The sequence below is a fragment of the Nicotiana sylvestris genome, chromosome 9, assembly GCF_000393655.2.
Source record: "Nicotiana sylvestris chromosome 9, ASM39365v2, whole genome shotgun sequence".
Classification (NCBI taxonomy): Eukaryota; Viridiplantae; Streptophyta; class Magnoliopsida; order Solanales; family Solanaceae; genus Nicotiana; species Nicotiana sylvestris.
Genome location: NC_091065.1, coordinates 186,668,153 through 186,685,535, shown reverse-complemented (window position 1 = coordinate 186,685,535; position 17,383 = coordinate 186,668,153). Strand labels below are relative to the sequence as shown.

General features: G+C 35.9%; 1 protein-coding gene across 1 annotated transcript; it reads left to right on the top strand.

Moving 5' to 3' along the window:
• The first annotated feature begins 3 nt into the window (after positions 1 to 3).
• LOC138878711 (receptor kinase-like protein Xa21) lies at positions 4 to 536 on the top strand. Its single transcript, XM_070158397.1, has 2 exons — positions 4 to 106; positions 193 to 536. Exons 1-2 carry the CDS (start codon positions 4 to 6, stop codon positions 534 to 536), a joined length of 447 nt encoding a protein of 148 aa, XP_070014498.1.
• The last annotated feature ends 16,847 nt before the right edge of the window (positions 537 to 17,383 follow it).

The window sequence follows — 17,383 nt, the reverse complement described above, 5'->3', positions numbered from 1 at the left end:
AATATGGTAGCCAACCTTAGTGACTTTGGCATTTCAAAACTTCTTGGTGAGGATGAGAGTGATTTATACACTAAAACCTTAGCAACATTGGGTTATATTGCACCAGGTACGTTTTTTTATGCTTTGAACGTTGATTTCCTTTCCTTTTTCCACCAATATAAATGTCAACATTTTAAATTTGTTTGAGAGTAGAGTATGGACTGGATGGATTGGTGTCAACAAAATGTGATGTCTATAGTTACGGGATCATGCTGATGGAAACGTTTACAAGGAAAAACCCTAGCGATGAAATGTTCGAGGGGGATCTTAGCTTGAAGAAATGGGTGTGTTGTTCGCTCCCAGAGGCAATAGTGGATGTTGTAGATGCCAACTTCATGACACCACATGATAATCACTTAAACAAAAAGCTAAATTGTGTGGCATCGATCATGAAAGTGGCACTAGATTGCTATGTTGAATCTCTTGCAAGAAGGATCGACATGAAAGATATCATAGGGATGCTAAAGAAGATCAAGATTCAACTTCTTGCATGTTGAGCATGTTCTTCGAAACTCTTGTTCCAAATCACTCGTTTGTTGCAAATGTTTGCTAATTTTTGCGGTTCATGTAAAGATTTCCTTTTTATTTTTGCATTTGTGTTTTACGTGATTCTGCTTAAGCTTCAAATATGCTAGTATGACTGAACACTATTTCCTATTAAATATAATAACTTATTTCAAATAAGATTTATGGGGTAAGAAAATTGTTCATTCATTGGGAAGTTTGGGAAGTTAGACGTTGTGCTAGTAGTAGCACAACTTTTATAATCGATAATTATATATTGGTGTATTCTTGAAGCGCAATGAATTTTTATAATTGTTTTTTTTTTCATTTGGTTTCTTACTCGTGTTTGGAATTTGCTTTGAAGCCCGACCAATTTGAATTTGTACTGGAAGATCCCACTTTGAGGGGTAAAGCTTTCCCTACCAAAAGGTGACTCCATATCCGGGGCTCGATTCTGTAACCTCTGATTAAAGATAGAGGAGCACTTATTACTCCACCACAACCACAATTTTTGGTGGTGAGTTGTTTAATTTTTTTTTTTAGAGGAACTCTGTGAATACAAATAGACAATTAATACTATAAATATTTGACATGGGAAAGACATTTACATGATACAATTGACAAATAATCTATCTATACTATATTAAAAGCACGAAGGTCGTTAGCAAAATGTTGTTCGCCTTTTTTATCCTTTAAAAATTACTTTCACATTCGACAAAATAATCATTTAATAATTTCTCAAATATTTAGGATTTCGAAGTCGATTAAAATTTTAGTTATTAAATGTTTTCCATATTTGAGCTATGAGGATTTAAATCCAAATATTTAGGACTTCCAAGTAAATTAAGATTCTACTATTCCAAATAAGGTAAACATTCTAACGTTAGTTAGTACAAAAAAAATTCTTTCTCTTTTTATGTTCCTCACTTAATTTAGTTTTACAACTATACGCATTTAATTCTCCTTCTACTATTTCTAAAGAAGAAAAATATGGACAAAGTCAAATGGATTAAGCAACAACTGGAGGACTATGGAGTAATGATTCAACGTGTTTCATATTCTTTGATAACACAAGTTCAATGAACATGAAAAATAACCTGGTCCATCACAAAAGAATCAAACACATTGATGTGAGACATTAATATTTGAGAGACAATGTCGAGAAGCAACACATAACTATGAAATTCTCCAACACATAAGAGCAAATTGCAAATATATTCACCAGGGTTTTGAGCAGGGATCACTTTGAAAGAGATCGCTTAGAGCTTGGTTTGATGAAAATGAACTAGGACATTCTTGATTTTCCTTAATAATTGGTTATATTTTAATAAAATAAATTAGTGAACCCAAGTGAAAAAATATCTAACTCAAACTTATATTGTAATAGATATGTACACATGGCACTATATCAAGGGCTCAAACGTTTAATATGATGATGAAATCCTCACTCAAAAAATGTTTCTTTAAGCCATATTGAGAAAATCAATCAAATTACCTGGTTGTGTAACACTCAGGAATGTACCCTATTTTCATTGATAGTTGTACTTAAAGACTTTTCCCCCTCTCTCGACAGATCAATAACACTTGCATCCAGTTCTTGGTTAGCCATGATCAACTTGTTTTTGGACATGGTGTTGTACAGATGAGTTGCCAGAATGCCAAACAAACTAACCACCTGCTTGTACTGAAATCAACAACAAACTTGTTAGCGATTAGAGATTAACAGATAGGCAATCGCATATTAGGGATGTAATGCACCTAAACAGTTAACCATTTCTATTATGCATTTGATCGGTTGCTTGTGTCATCCCGACTTTCCCTAATTTCTATTTTTCAACTTCTCTCTTTGCCATTTCTTCCTTTCTTTGCTTGATTTCTCATTGTTCTTTATTCCCTCATTTATCTCTCTTGTTTTGCCATTGTTTCCTTCCCTCAGTTTCTTGGTTTCTCTCTTTTTTTGTTCATCTTTTTTTTCTTTTTTTCTTTTCTTTTCTGGTTATGATCGAATCCTATGGGGATTGCCTACGTATCATAACGCCGCATGAATCAGACCAAGCGTAGTTCTGGGAATAAGTGTAAAATAAATAAATAAAAAAACATTTTGGGGTTTTCAATGTTTTCGTAAAACGTTTTGATTACAACGACTCATCCTACAAAATTTAAACTAACAGACTCGAAAAGGGGGACTAATAGACTCCAATATAAAGATGAAAATACAGACTCAAAAATGGACTAACCGACCCAATAAAGAAAATGAAAATATAGACTCGAAAACAGACTAACACACTCCAATAAAGAAAATGAAAACACAGACTCGAATGAAAATCATGAATACATTAATGCCTTAACTGCTCCAGGGGCCCGTGGGACATTAGTCGGCCTTGTCACGGGCCTGTGCGCAAGATCCCCTTGAAGACGCTCCAGGTCACTCATTATTTGGCAGACGAAGGTCATTACCACAGCAAAGAAAGTGCTTCTAGTCATGTATTCACATTCATGGCACTTCATGACGATATAGTCAGCAATTGCTCTAACCCTCTCCCTGATGATATCCTTTTCTTGTAGCAACCGTCCAATCTGCTGAGACCTGTCCCCCAAAACTTGTTCAGCTGTATGATTTTGTTCTTGAAGCTGCTACAAGTCTTTTTCTAACTGCGACATCAATGCATAATGGTAATTAAAGAACTTTCATTTCTCAAAAATATTTACAACCTGCAATCGAGCTTAATCTGGACATAAGCGCCCCAGATTTTAGCTTTTCATTTCCCTGGCCTCAGTTCTACCTACTAACTACAAGAAACATTTCATTATACATTAGGATAGTAGTTAAGTTCCATCAATCTTCTTTGTAGCCGTTGTTTACTAGTTCCTCACCCATGCACATCTTACGTTATTGCTTTGCTTAGTATTACTTCTGATTGCTGAAGTCAAATATTATTTATTGGAAAACAATAAGAGTTTTTGCATTCTAGAAGATGATTTAATATAATAAGTATTTTTAAGATATAGCTTTTGAAAACAAATGTTTCCAAAGATGATTCAAAATGTCACGTTTTAGTTCTACTTATGCGAAAGTGATTAATAAAACTAGAATAAATTTTATGGTAGTATCTCGATTGAGATAATTGAGGACGTCTATCAGACATAATTTCTTACTTTATTGAGTTAGCTATATAAGATCAATAATCATCTTTTTACAAACTTACACTTTTTTCTTCACGTTTTAATTTATAATTCATAATTTCATATAATATTTTTTTGATCTTTTGAAATTGTTTACCTAGAATAAAATACAGGCGTAACGCGCGTACTGAAAAACTAGTTAATTAATAAAAATTGCCAACGATTATTAGCAGAAATATAACAGCAAAGCAACAAACAAATTAATGGAAATAGCAAAAATAAAAACATATCACGGAGCTTACATGGTATAATTGAAAAATCAGCCTCCTTACTTCAAGGTTTTCTGAATCAACCAATTAAGTACAGAAATATTATTATCTAGCCTCCTCAATTTCAACTTTACCCCGCATAGTCTTATTGGTTAATCTTCTCAATTTTGAACCACTATAGAAGCAACCCCTCTTGCAATTCCCTTTTATTGTTGAATTTATACATGTTTAATCTAGTCAAATCAATTAAATTTTTAGGGCACCAAACAATCAATTTGATACACTTTCTCAGATATACATGGCAAGAAATAATGAAAACAACGAATAAGGAAATCAAATATAAAGTAAGAGGGCAGAGAATTCTTATTGATCAAGACATCATCTGTAACGAACCGAATAACAACCAACCCAACTAGCTATATTGATTCACTAAAGGGACTTACAAATACTAGAAATTACAATAAAACAGTAAGGGATAATTGAGAGATAATTGAGAGGGAGGAGAGGACAGAAATACACCATAGAAGAAGGGAGATGAGAAGCTTAGACACAGAGCAAGGAGATGAGAGGAGCAGACATTTTCTTCTTCAACACCATCCCCGTATCTTCCCTGGATCCCAAATATAATGTGCTAGTATTCTGTTTGCTTGTTCAATCATTGGGCCTTTAGCTCTTGGCCCAATAGTCCCAAATGGGTCAGCCACGTTCTTCATTTCTGGCCCATAATCCCTTACCAAGTAAGGTTGGTTCACAACGATACTCCCGTCCTCAAAAAGAACCTTGTCCTCAAGGTTCAAGTATCCCATAGTGTAGGAATCCTATTTATCCTTTTTCTCAATTTTATGCGACATAAGCATTGCCAATAAATTCTGTAAGTGTTGTTTTTTTGCTCGAAGGAGGATTTGTATTGATACTTAATAATTGAGTGCGACAATACATGAGATAATTTAAAGGGGGTTGGACATGCCAGTTGCATCATAATGTAGGTGCATAAGGGTAAACGAGGGGTGGGGGGGAGGTTCTTCAAAATACAAGATTGGGTGTGGGGGTGATCATGTGTTTGATTTTGCAAATTTTGTCAGTGCATCCGCAACTCCATTTCTTTCTCTCGTTGCGTGGTTGAGTTGTTGTATGTTGAGTTCGTGGATCATTGACCTGCAAGCTGTTATGAGTTGTAAGTATCTTGGGCTTCCCGTTTGAAGTATTTGAAGTAATACCTACGAGTCTGTTTCAACAAATAATGGACAAAGTCTTCGATTCGCAACAATTGTCAATCCATGGTAGAGTGCCAGTAGTTCAGCCTGTAGGGCGTTTTTACTTGGTAGATGTGTTGCAAAGCCGTAGATCCATTGTCCTGTGAAGTCGCGAAACACTACTCCTGCTCCTCCATGGTGATTTGTTGGGTCATAAGCCATGTCGATGTTGAGTTTAATATGTAATGATTGTGGTTTAGCCCAAGGGGTAATTTCTCTCTTAGCCTTAGTTTTTTTGTTAGGAATATTTGTTAAATAGTAGACTTGAGATGCTAGAGAGATGATTATGGCGGTGTCTATTAAGTGGTTTTGATTTTTGAAATGGTTATTATTGCGGTTTAGCGAAAGTTTGCCACAAGAGGATGAGTGTTAAGATGAAAGATGGTATAGAAGTGTTGGAGTTTAATTGAATTGGTGTATGTGAGGTACAGAGCTTGTGTAACCAGTGCATGAGATTAGTTGTAGGTATTTTAATACGGAGGTGACGCCACAAGGTGCTTGCTCGTTTGCAGTGTAGAAAGATATGTGGGATATCCTCTCGGATATTAGTACAATTCGGACAGTATGGTTTATTAGTGATATATTTCTGTAGCATAGAAGTGATTTGGTTGGAAGTTTCTCATGTGAAAGAAGCCATAAAAAATATTTTATTTTTGATAGTGCGGTTAGTTTCCAGATCCAGTAAAGCGTTGAAGTTAAAGCGCTGAAGGTTTCTCTCTAGTTGACAATTGATGTTGGAATTAATCCAGCTAAGTCATTTCGAAAAAAGATGAAGGTCTAATAAGCTGCTTAATTTCCTAAGGTCATTTGGATTCACCCTTTGATTGTGCAATTACCGACGTCAAACCATGTTGTAAAAGATGTGGAAAAGTTCCCTGCAGTGAATTATATTTTAGCACTTGTATTTTACATGTTTCATTTTTAGCTTTAGATATGGTAGTAGAAATAGACTTATTATTTCCTCTTAAATATAAAGAAAACTAGTGAAAATACTGCATTTCGAGCAACCGTTAAAAAAAAGGAAAAAAAGAGTTAAGTGATGAACATGAGTGATGAGTGATGCATTAATTAAAAGTAAAATTAGAAACTCATAAATAGAAATATTAAAGTAAAATCAACTAATAAGTTCCACTATAATCTAATACAAGAGTACCACACAAATTTTTATAGAATAACACGACTCAAAAGATTGTCGTACATACACCTGCTAGTAAAAGGAGCAAGGTTTTAGCCTGGTTATGATTTATGAATCACTTGGCAAGCAATACTTTTAACGTAACTTGATTTCTTTTCTTTTACGTCTTATGAAAAGAAAGATAATAAATAAATATTAATTAGTTCTTGCACAAAAATAAAATAAAAAACTCAACATTAATATTTAGAAATTATACTATTCACATGCATGAAGGTAATTAGACATATTTATTATAGAAAATATGTGAGAGCAAAGATAATCATTGTCATAAATATAATGGTCGCAATATCATTTTTTCGAAATTGTTTTGGAAAGTTTATGCAAGAAAACCCTTGTGGCGGATTACGCCAATTTTCCCACATTGATTCGTCCTTGGTAATCATAGACCAACTAAAGTCAATTACGTTAATTAGTACTTCCCCCGGTCCAAAATAAGTAATTTTTTTTTATGTTTCACGCATATTAAGAAATTCATCTTTTAACATTAATTAACAATGAAATTGACCATATTGACTTTTATTATCTCTTCACATAAACACTCCTAACACATATTCCAACATTATTTACTCCAAGGGCAATGTAGGAAAAAAAATAATTAATTCACTCTTGAAATCTGAAAAAATAAATTATATTGGACCATAAAAAAGCCAAAAGAATTACTTATTGTGAACCGAAAGGAGTGATATAGAATTAAATTTCTACGAATCTGTATTCTACCAACAATATTATTGCCTTTCCATGAAAGATGTTTTAACAAAACCACCACGAAATCGATATACTAACAAAAGGTAAATGGAAGATGGTCAAAGTTTATTTATTGTTTCATTTCACATACTATTTATGTAGAGTTGTAGACTAATATTTTTTTCTGTCCCTTTTCGAACTTTCAATTTTTAAATCTAGGAAGTCTAATATATTTTGGGAAAATGCATAAGTATCACCTGACCTATATTCGGATTTCCAATTATACACTTTATTTTTGCAGGAATTTTATTACCTCCTAAACTTTTTTTAAATGGAATCCTTAATTGCTGATGTGGCAGAAGAAAGTGTATGTCACTCTCTTTGGGAGAGTAAGAAAGACACAAAAAGTTGAAATTTTATTTTTATAACATTTATTATAAAATAATATTTTTTTATCTTTCTTTTATTTTTGTTTTGTTTCTCTTTTCCTTTTCTTTCCTCCGGTTTCTTTACTTTTAGACTTGGCTGGAAATTAGCTCCGGTATTTTCCATATTCTTCGGCTAGATCAAGTGTAGATTTTATTCTTTAAGTTTTATTTGTTGAACTAGAATTTTGAAGAAAACGAGGATGAAGAATTTGGTTGTTGACTGTTGATTGCCAGAAAGTTTTCGAGGAGCTCACTGTTTTTTGATCTGTCACCGCACACCGAAAAAATTGAGACTTTGAAATGCCGACCACCATTTTTAGTTTATATTTGATTTTCTTTCTTTTACTCTTCCTCCTACATATAAATTACACTTTTAAGAAAAATTAATAATATAAAGCAAAATACACTCAGATCGGAATAAAAATCTGTCACCGAAAAAAAAATCGCTGGAAAAAATGGAGTCCTTGAAATTCCAGCGACCAACATTTTATGCCGCCGGTGACCAAAACTGTCACGACCCGGATTTTCCACCCTCGGGAGTCGTGATGACGCCTACTAATGTGAGCTAGGCAAGCCAAACCTTTAATCTAATTACTTCATTAACCAATTATTTCTTTTTTAACAAATATAAGACGATAACGTGGTAACAACGGAAATTCAAATTTAAGCGGAAGACAACGATAAGATTTATGAAAAATGCATCTATAACAAATACTTAAGCCTTAACCACCCAAAACCTGGTGTCACAGTGCCACAGACTGTCTAAGAGATTACTACATACAAAGTCTGAAGAAAATGACAATACACTATTTTTGAACAAAAGGAAAAATGAAACAGGAAATAGGAATAGAGGAGACGTCAGGGCCTGCGGACGCCTGAAAGTCTACCTTGGATCTCCGCGTGGACTGAAGGTAGCCTCCACACTACAGTCTGAAAGCTGCTCCGGGATCTGCACATAGAGCAGAGTGTAGTATTAGCACAACCGACCCCATGTGTTGGTAAGTGTCTAGCCTAACCTCGGCGAAGTAGTGACGAGGTTAGGACCGGACTACCAAATAAACCTGTGCAGTTCAAATATAAACAGCATAAAAGAAATATAGAAATAAACAATTAAAGATAGGAGGGGGAAACATGCTTCGGAGAATAACTGGTAAAACAGAATATTATGAGAATTATAAAGGAATCAAAATCAACCACTAACAAGAATAAGGAAAACAAAGGCAGATTTTACTTTCTTTTCACATCTTGTTGCAAGCGTGCAACCCGATCCCAATTCCTGTATCTTGTGGTAGGCGTGCCACCCGCTCCCATCTTATTTATCTCGTGGGCATGCCACCCGCTCCAATTCAATTTATCTAGTGGTAGGCGTACCACCCGCTCCAATTCAATTTATCTAGTGGTAGGCGTACCACCCGCTCCCATTTCATTATATCTTGTGGTAGGCGTACCACCTTCTCCTATTTCATTATATCTTGTGGTAGGCGTACCACTCGCTCCCAGTTACAAGCCAGCAATAATCACAAGGAATCCCGGCAAGGGAACAAGAGTAATATAATAACTTTTCGGCAAGGGAACAATGATATTTCAACAACATCCCGGCAAGGAAACAATACTATCAAAACAAACATCCAGACAAGGGATCATTAATATCAAACAAATATCCCGGCAATGGAACAATGGTGATAATAACATATGAATCGCAATAAACCACAACGGAGTCATAACAATTATAATACAAGACTCGCGGGCATGCTTGACACCAACGTATAGATACTCGTCAACATACCTATACGTCGTACTCCACAATTAACATGTAGCAAATAAGACACAACTCCTAATCCCTCAAGCTAAGGTTAGACCAAACACTTACCTCGATGCCACAAACACAATTCACGATTCAACTATAATTACACCTTGATTCCACCATCAATTCGCTCGTATCTAGTCACAAGTTACTTAATTATGTCAATAAACGCTAAATGAATCAACCCCAATACATAAAAATGAATTTTCTAAAGCTTTATCCGAGGTTCGAACTGAAACCCGATTACACATTCCCCCACCAACCCAAATATATAATTTGTTTTGAAATCGGACCTCAAATCGAGGTCCAAATTCCCAATTTTGAAAAACATAGGTTCTACCCAAAACACTCAATTTCCCCCATGAAAATCATTGATCAAGGATGAAATCTTGTAAAGAGAAGTCAAGGAGTAAATAAAATGAGTTAGAAATCATTTACCAATGTTTTGGAGAAGAAAGGTTGTTTGAAAAATTGCCTCTTGTGTTTTCGGGGTTTTGAAAAATGAAAAATAACTGAAAATCCCGTTTTAATATACCCCTCTCAGACCCCCTGTGCGGACCGCACAAAATGGAGTGTGACCGCATAGCTCACCAGGTTGACTGCAGTGACATGTTCTAGTATTTTGGCCATAACTTTCACTATAGATATCCACATTGTGATTTCGTTACCTTTATGGAAACTAGACACGAAGGGCTACAACTTTCGTTTTTGAATCATCTCAATATTTGTAGATCAAAAGATATAGGTTTCCGAAGTTGGACCAGTGAAATGTTCCTCACCGCGGATCGCACAGAATCTAGTGCGGCCGCAAAACCCTCACCACGATCCGCATAAAATCCAGTGCGGCCGCACAAGCCCCTCTGCGGAAGCATTCCTCTTTGTGCGGACAACACTGGTTTATTCAGAGGCCTTCCACCTCTTTGAACCTACAACAACTATGTTTTTAAGTCCATGACATCCCGGAACCTACCCGAAACGCATCCGAGCCCTTGGAACTCCAAACCAAGTGTGCATACAAACTCAAAAACATCATATGGACCTACTCGTGCAATCACATCATCAAAATAATATGTAAAATCATGAATTAAACCTCAAAACTTAACATTTTTATCAAGAACTCTCAAAGTTCATAACTCTTCGACCGGAAGTCCAACTCACGTCAAATAAACTCCATTTTTCACCAAATTTCACAGTTATCTTTCAAATACTACAACAAGTTTGTACCGGGTTCCAGAACCAAAATACGGGCCCGATAACAGTGGTTTCAAACATTAATTCTTTTCTTTATTTCCTAGATAATTCAGTAAAAGAATTTCTTTCAAAAATTGATTTCTAAGGCTCGGGAACTCAGAATTCAGTTCCAGGCATACGCCCAAGTTCTATATTTTACTGCGAACCTCCCGTGATCGTCGGAACACGGATCCGGGTCCGTTTGCTCAAAATATTGACCAAAGTCAACCATAATCAAAGTTTTAACTCTAGAAATTTTTATTTATCATATTTTCACATTGAAGGCTTTCCAGATATAGGTCCAGACCACGCACGTAAATCAAGGTAGGGGTAAAAAGGAGGTTTTTAGGCCTCGGAACACTGAATTCACTTGCAACACAAGTGATGACCTTTTGGGTCATCACAAAAGAAAAAGGAAGAGATGAAATAAAAAAGAATAATGAGAATAATAACAAATAAGAAAAAAAGATAAGAAAAAGAAGAAAGAATAAAAAAAGTACTAAATATACATGTGGCAGCGCGTGTAGTTCACCACTTGCCAAGAGTTTGGTTGTCTAGTTTTAAGGTGGTATTTATTTCATTTAAACAAAGATTAGGGGGATAATAGAATTTTCGCAAAGATAAAGTGTGTAGTTGGAAATCTGGGTATAGGTCAGGGGGTACTTATGCATTTTTTCATATATTTTTAGTGTAGATTTTATCCTATTTTGGATCGGTCATTCTTATTATTACAACAGAAATAAACATAAAAAAATGTTTTCTCTTAACTCTTGTACAATTTCGACATCTAAGTTATTACAAATAATACACATAGAGTAACTTCTAATCTTCTATTTTTATTTATTTAGTTTTAGCGCAAGAAGATATGCAAGTTTTCTCACTTTGTAGTTAGTAATATTTAATCTTTATTTTCTATTCAGGAAAAAAGATTTAAAAAGGAAAAATGTTGTCATAGTTTGTTATGTCGAGAAAGAGGCAAACCTGAAAATAAAAAAGATAAAGAACACTAAATTTTAATGTGGAAAACCCTTCAAATCGAAGGTAAAAACCACCGGATCACAAAGGTCCAAAAAGCTCCACTATAACAATAAGAGGGTTACAAAAGTTCTTCAAATTGGCTACACAACAAGTTCCAAACACGGAGCAACAAGAGCAACAATAAATCAATTGAAGAAAGAGGAGAATCCATGAAAATAAAGTTGTTGTTCGAGGCTCGAAATCAGACTCTACGGGACTTCAAATCCAATCTCCACCATTCAAATCATATAAAAAGATATTATGAACATGCAATCACAAATGCGGCCCGATCCAACGGTTAACGAATCATAAAGAGTAATTTGAAGTTGGCTGGTCGGAATAAAAATCTGCAGCAACACAAATACTTTTCTTCTCTCTTCTCTCTTGATGAAAGCTCTCTCAAAAACCACTCTTATATGCTTAAGTCTTTCAAAGACTTATACCAATGAGCATATAATAATTCTCCAAGGTTGTCCTATTTATAGATCATGAGTAGTATTTTCTCTTAAAGCCAAAACCCACTCAAAATAGGAATAAACACCGAATCCAATTCCGAATAGGAATGAAAATCAAAAGAGAATAAGATTAGGCTATTAGGCCTTTGGCTGGACAATATGGGCATGTTCCCAACAAACTCCTCCTCCAGCCAATGGGCCAAATATGTCTTCAAGTAGAGGAACTATTGACAGGCTTCATGCCTGCCAATTTTCTACAAAACGCATGCTTATCTGCAAGCTTGACTACGAAGTCCTCAGGCTACTCCATATAAATCTCCTCATCTAAATCACCATGAAAAAATGCAGACTTGACATCCATTTGCTCAACCTCTAAATCTAGACTTGCGGCTAAGCCTAGAACCACACGAATAGAAGACATCTTCACAACAGGGGAGAAAATTTCATCAAAGTCAACTCCCTTCTTCTGGACGAAACCTTTGTCAACTAACCTTTCCTTGTATCTAGGTGCAGAGGTATGGTTATATTGCTTTATTCTAAATATCCATTTGTTAGATAAAGCTCTCTTACCTTTCAACAATTTTACTAACTCATATGTGCCATTCTCATGGAGTGACTTCATCTGATCTTCCATGGCTTCGATCCACTGATCTTTGTGAGTATCTTGCATGGCTTCATCATAATTCTCAGGTTCTCCCATGTCAGTCAAAAGTACATACTCATCAGGAGGATAACACATGAATTTTTGTTTCTCCCTTGTAGATCTTCTAAGAGAGGTTTCAGGAGCATTCGAAGTAGTTACATGTGCAGGAATTGGTTGCTGATCAACCACAACTTCATCAGCTGGAGCATCCATAACATCTACACCATGATGATCATTTTGATCTTGATCACTATATCCATCATTGTCTTGGGTTCCTTCATGTGCAGTAGGTGCCTTAGCAATTGAAACTGGATCAATATCAACTAACCTCTCATTACTCTGAAAACCTATCTTCTCAGCTTTGTCAATATCTTCAATAGTTTGGTCTTCAAAGAATATTGAATCACGACTTCTAATAAGTTTATTGTCAACTAGATCATAAAAACGATACTCAAACTCATCTTGACCATAATCGATAAAGATGCACTACTTAGTTTTGACATCCAGTTTCGATCTATCATATTTAGGAACATGCACACAAGCTTTACACCTAAAAAATCTTAGGTGATCATAAGAAACATCTTTAGCAAACCAAACTCTGTCTGGGACATCACCATCCAAAGCAATAGCAGGAGACAAATTGATAACATAGGCAACAGTGTTAAGTGCTTCCGCCCAAAATGTATTTGGAAGTTTAGCCTCTGAAAGTAAGCATATAACTCTCTCAACTAGAGTTCTATTCATCCTCTCTGCCAAACCATTCAATTGAGGTGTCTTGGATAGAGTTTTCTGATGACGAATTCTTTGTTCCTTGCAATAGTCATCAAAGGGATCACAATATTCACCACCATTGTCAGTGCAAATACATTTTAATTCCTTCCTCGTCTGTCTCTCAGCTAAGGCTTGAAATTCCTTAAACACGCCAAGTGCTTGATCTTTAGATTTCAAAGGATACACAAGAGCTTACGAGAATGATCATCAATGAAGGTCACAAAGTAAAGTGCACCACCTTTTGACTTTACTTTAAAAGGACCACACAAATCAGAGTGTACTAGCTCCAATAAATCGGGCTTTCTTGAGGGAGGATGGCTATGAAAGGAAACCCTTTTCTGTTTGCCAGCTAAACAATGTATACACATTTTCAGCTTTTCTTGTTTCAATCCAGAAAGCAAACTTTTCTTAGCCAAACACGTAGTCCCCTTTTCGCTTATATGACTCAATCTTCTTTGCCACAATTATGATAAAGTATCACTTTCCACTAGATTTATTGAGTCATTAAGAATACAGGCATGTGTCACATATAAATAACCAGACTTGAATCCGTGAGCCACTACTAACGAGCCCTTAGTGAGCTTCCATTGGCCATTAAAGAGGGCATTATGGTAACCTTCATCGTCTAATCTTCCTGCGGAGATCAAGTTGAAAGGAAAGTCTGGAGCATGCTTCACATCTTGAAGAACTAAAGTTGAACCATTATTAGTTTTTAAATAAATTGTGCCAACACCAAACACCTTAACTTCACTGGTATTGCCCATCTTTAACACTCCAGAATCAACCAGAGTATAAGATGAGAAAAAATCTTTTCTTGGTATGACATATGAGGTAATTCCAGAATCTACTATCCAGCTAGTTTCATGGGATACCAAATTGATGACATTTTCATCATAAGCAAAATGAAGGTCATCTCGGACAATAGCAACAACATTGTTCTCGTTATTTTCAATTTTCTTTCCTTCTCTAATGTCTTGCATTAACTTGCGGCAAAACCTTTTGATATGTCCTTTCTTGCCACAGTGGTTGCATGTAATATTATGATATTTGGACCTTGACTTACTTCTACTTTTACCTCTATTTTATGAGCCTCTTGTTCTATCTCTCCCCCGGTCTTCTATAACCAATATATCTACTTGTGAGGATGAAACCTGAGATTTTCTCCTTAATTCCTCGTTAAACACACCACTCTTGGCATATTCCATGGTCACCTTACCTTTAGGAGCTAAATTTGTCAAAGAAACATGAAGCGTTTCCCAAGAGTTAGGCAGAGTATTAAGAAGCCAAAGTCCTTGTATCTCATCATCAAAATTAACTCTCATTCCAGACAGTTGATCAATGATGCCCTGAAAATCATTATTGTGATCAAGGATATGGCTGTCTTCCTTGTATTTAAAGGTCATCAATTGCTTTAGCCGGAGCAACTTGTTGTTCCTAGTTTTTGAAGCATAAATAGCCTCTAGCTTTTCCCACAATGATCTCGCATGTGTCTCATTCACAATATGGTTGCGAACGTTATCTTCAACCCATTGGCGTATATATCCACATACTTGTTGATGCTCGAAATCCCAATCTTTATTAGATACACTCTCAAGTTTATGAGCTGCAAAAACGGGTAGATGCATCTTCTTCACGAACAATAAATCTTTCATCTTGCTTCTCCAAACATTATAATTTGTCCCATTCAAACATACCATCTTTCTCATATTCGCCTCCATTCTGTAACAACCCGGATAAATAACCAAGGCTCTGATACCACTGTTATGTCAAGAAAGAGGCAAACCCGAAAATAAAGAAGATAAAAAACACCAAATTTTAACGTGGAAAACCCTTCAAATCGAAGGTAAAAACCACGGGATCACAAAGATTCAAAAAGCTCTACTATAACAAGAAGAGGGTTACAAAATTTCTACAAATTGGCTATACAAAAAGTTTCATACACGGAGCAACAATAGCAACAAGAGCAATAACAAATCAATTGAAGAAAGAGGAGAATCCATGAAAAGAAAGTTGTTGTTCGAGGCGCAAATTAAGATGCTACGGGCCTCAAAATCGGATCTCCACCATTCAAAACAACGATGAAGATATTATGAACACTCAGTTAAAATTCCATCCCGATCCAAAGGTTAACAAATCAGAAAATGCGATTTGAAGTTGGCTAATCGGAATAAAAATCTTTAGCAACACAAATACTTTTCTTCTCTTTTCTTTCTTGATGAAAGCTCTCTCAAAAACCACTCTTATATGCATAAGTCTTTCAAAGACTTCTACCAATGAGCATAGAAAAATTCTCCAAGGTTGTCCTATTTATAGATCATGAGTGGTGCTTTCTCTTAAAGCGAAAACCCACTCAAAATAGGAATAAACACCGAATCTAATTCCGAATAGGAATGGAACCAAAAAGAGAATATGATTAGGCTATTGGGCCTTTGGCTGGACAATATGGGCATTTGCCCAACAATAGTGTCATATTTATTTTTGATTATCTTTCTCTTTTTTCCATTTTTCTATGATGACCCAGCCGGTCGTCTTAAGAATTTACGCCCCGATCCCCCATTAACTGCTTTCCCTGTGTTAATTTCTACTATTTTAATTTGCCGGGATGTTTGGTTTTGAGTTTCAGAGAGTTTTGGGACACTTAGTCCCTAAATGAGAGCTTAATTATTGGAAATTTGACCGTAGTCGGAGCAGTGTGAAGACGGCCTCAAAATGGAAATCTGATGGTTCCATTAGCTTCGTTGGGTGATTTCGGGCTTAGGGGCATGTTCGGATTGTGTTTTGGATGTCCGTAGCTAATTTAGGCTTGAAATGCCGAAAGGTTGAATTTTGAAGTTTCCGATCTGAAATTGAGATTTTGATCCAAGGATCGTAATGGAATTCTGGAAGTTGGAGTAGCTCCATAGAGTTGAATGTGATGCGTGTGCAAAATTTCAGGTCATTCGGACGAGGTTTGATAAACTTTTTGATCAAAAATGTATTTTAGAGTTTTGGAGTTCCTAGGCTTGAATCCGTGGTTGATTCGTCGTTTTGATGCTGTTTTAGGTGTTTTAAGGACTGGTATAAGTTTGGAAAGTGGTATTAGACTTGTTGGTGCTTTTGGGTGAGGTCCCGGGGGCCTCGAGATGATTTCGGATGGTTAACGGAAGGATTTTGGAGTTTGGAGTTTCAGCTTCAGCTGCTGGTTCTCTGTCATAACCGTACCTGCGAGAGTGGGACCGCAGGTGCGGTGCCACATAAGCGTCTCTGTGGTCGCAGAAGAGGAAATGAGGAGGTTCAGCAAGAGCCGCAGAAGCGGTAGAATTTCCACAGAAGCGGTACTGCATCTGCAGATGGGGAGTCACAGATAGGGAAGCTGGTCTTAAGTGAAATATAAAATTTTTGAGGGTTTAGTTTGAAAAGTAGGAAATTTGATATGGAGCTCGGGAGAGGGTGATTTTGAGAGTAAATTGAAGAGGAGGTCATTGGGTAAAAATTCTATAACCCTTTCTAGTTATATTCCATCAATCTTTAGTTAGTTTCATTATTTAATTTCGGATTGGAGGTAAAACAATTGGGGAAAAGTTGGAAGAAAGTTCTTAGACCTAGAATTCAGCTTTTGATTGGGAATTTCACCTTAGATTTGGATAATATTTGTATGCATGAACTCGTGAGAGTGTAAGGATTCTGAAAATATAAATTTTACTCGATTCCGAGATGTGGGCTCGAGGGGCATTTTGGTCATTTTACCTGATTTCGCGTATTAGCTTAGAATTTAATTGTAGAATCAGTTATTTGAAGTGTTATTTACATTATGCAATTGAATTGAATAAATATGGGCCATTTGGAGTCGAATACTCGTGACAAGAACATGATTTCGAGTTGATTTTGAGCTGGTTCAAGGTAAGTGGCTTGCCTAACCTTGTGTGGGAGACCTTCCCATTAGGATTTGGTATATTTGGTAATTGAAATGCCTTGTACGTGAGGTGACG

Coding starts and splice junctions, on each gene's coding strand:
- LOC138878711 (XM_070158397.1), top strand. CDS start 4: ATGGTAGCCAACCTTAGTGACTTTGGCATTTCAAAACTTCTTGGTGAG. Junction 107..192: donor ATTGGGTTATATTGCACCAG/GTACGTTTTTTT, acceptor GTTTGAGAGTAG/AGTATGGACTGGATGGATTG.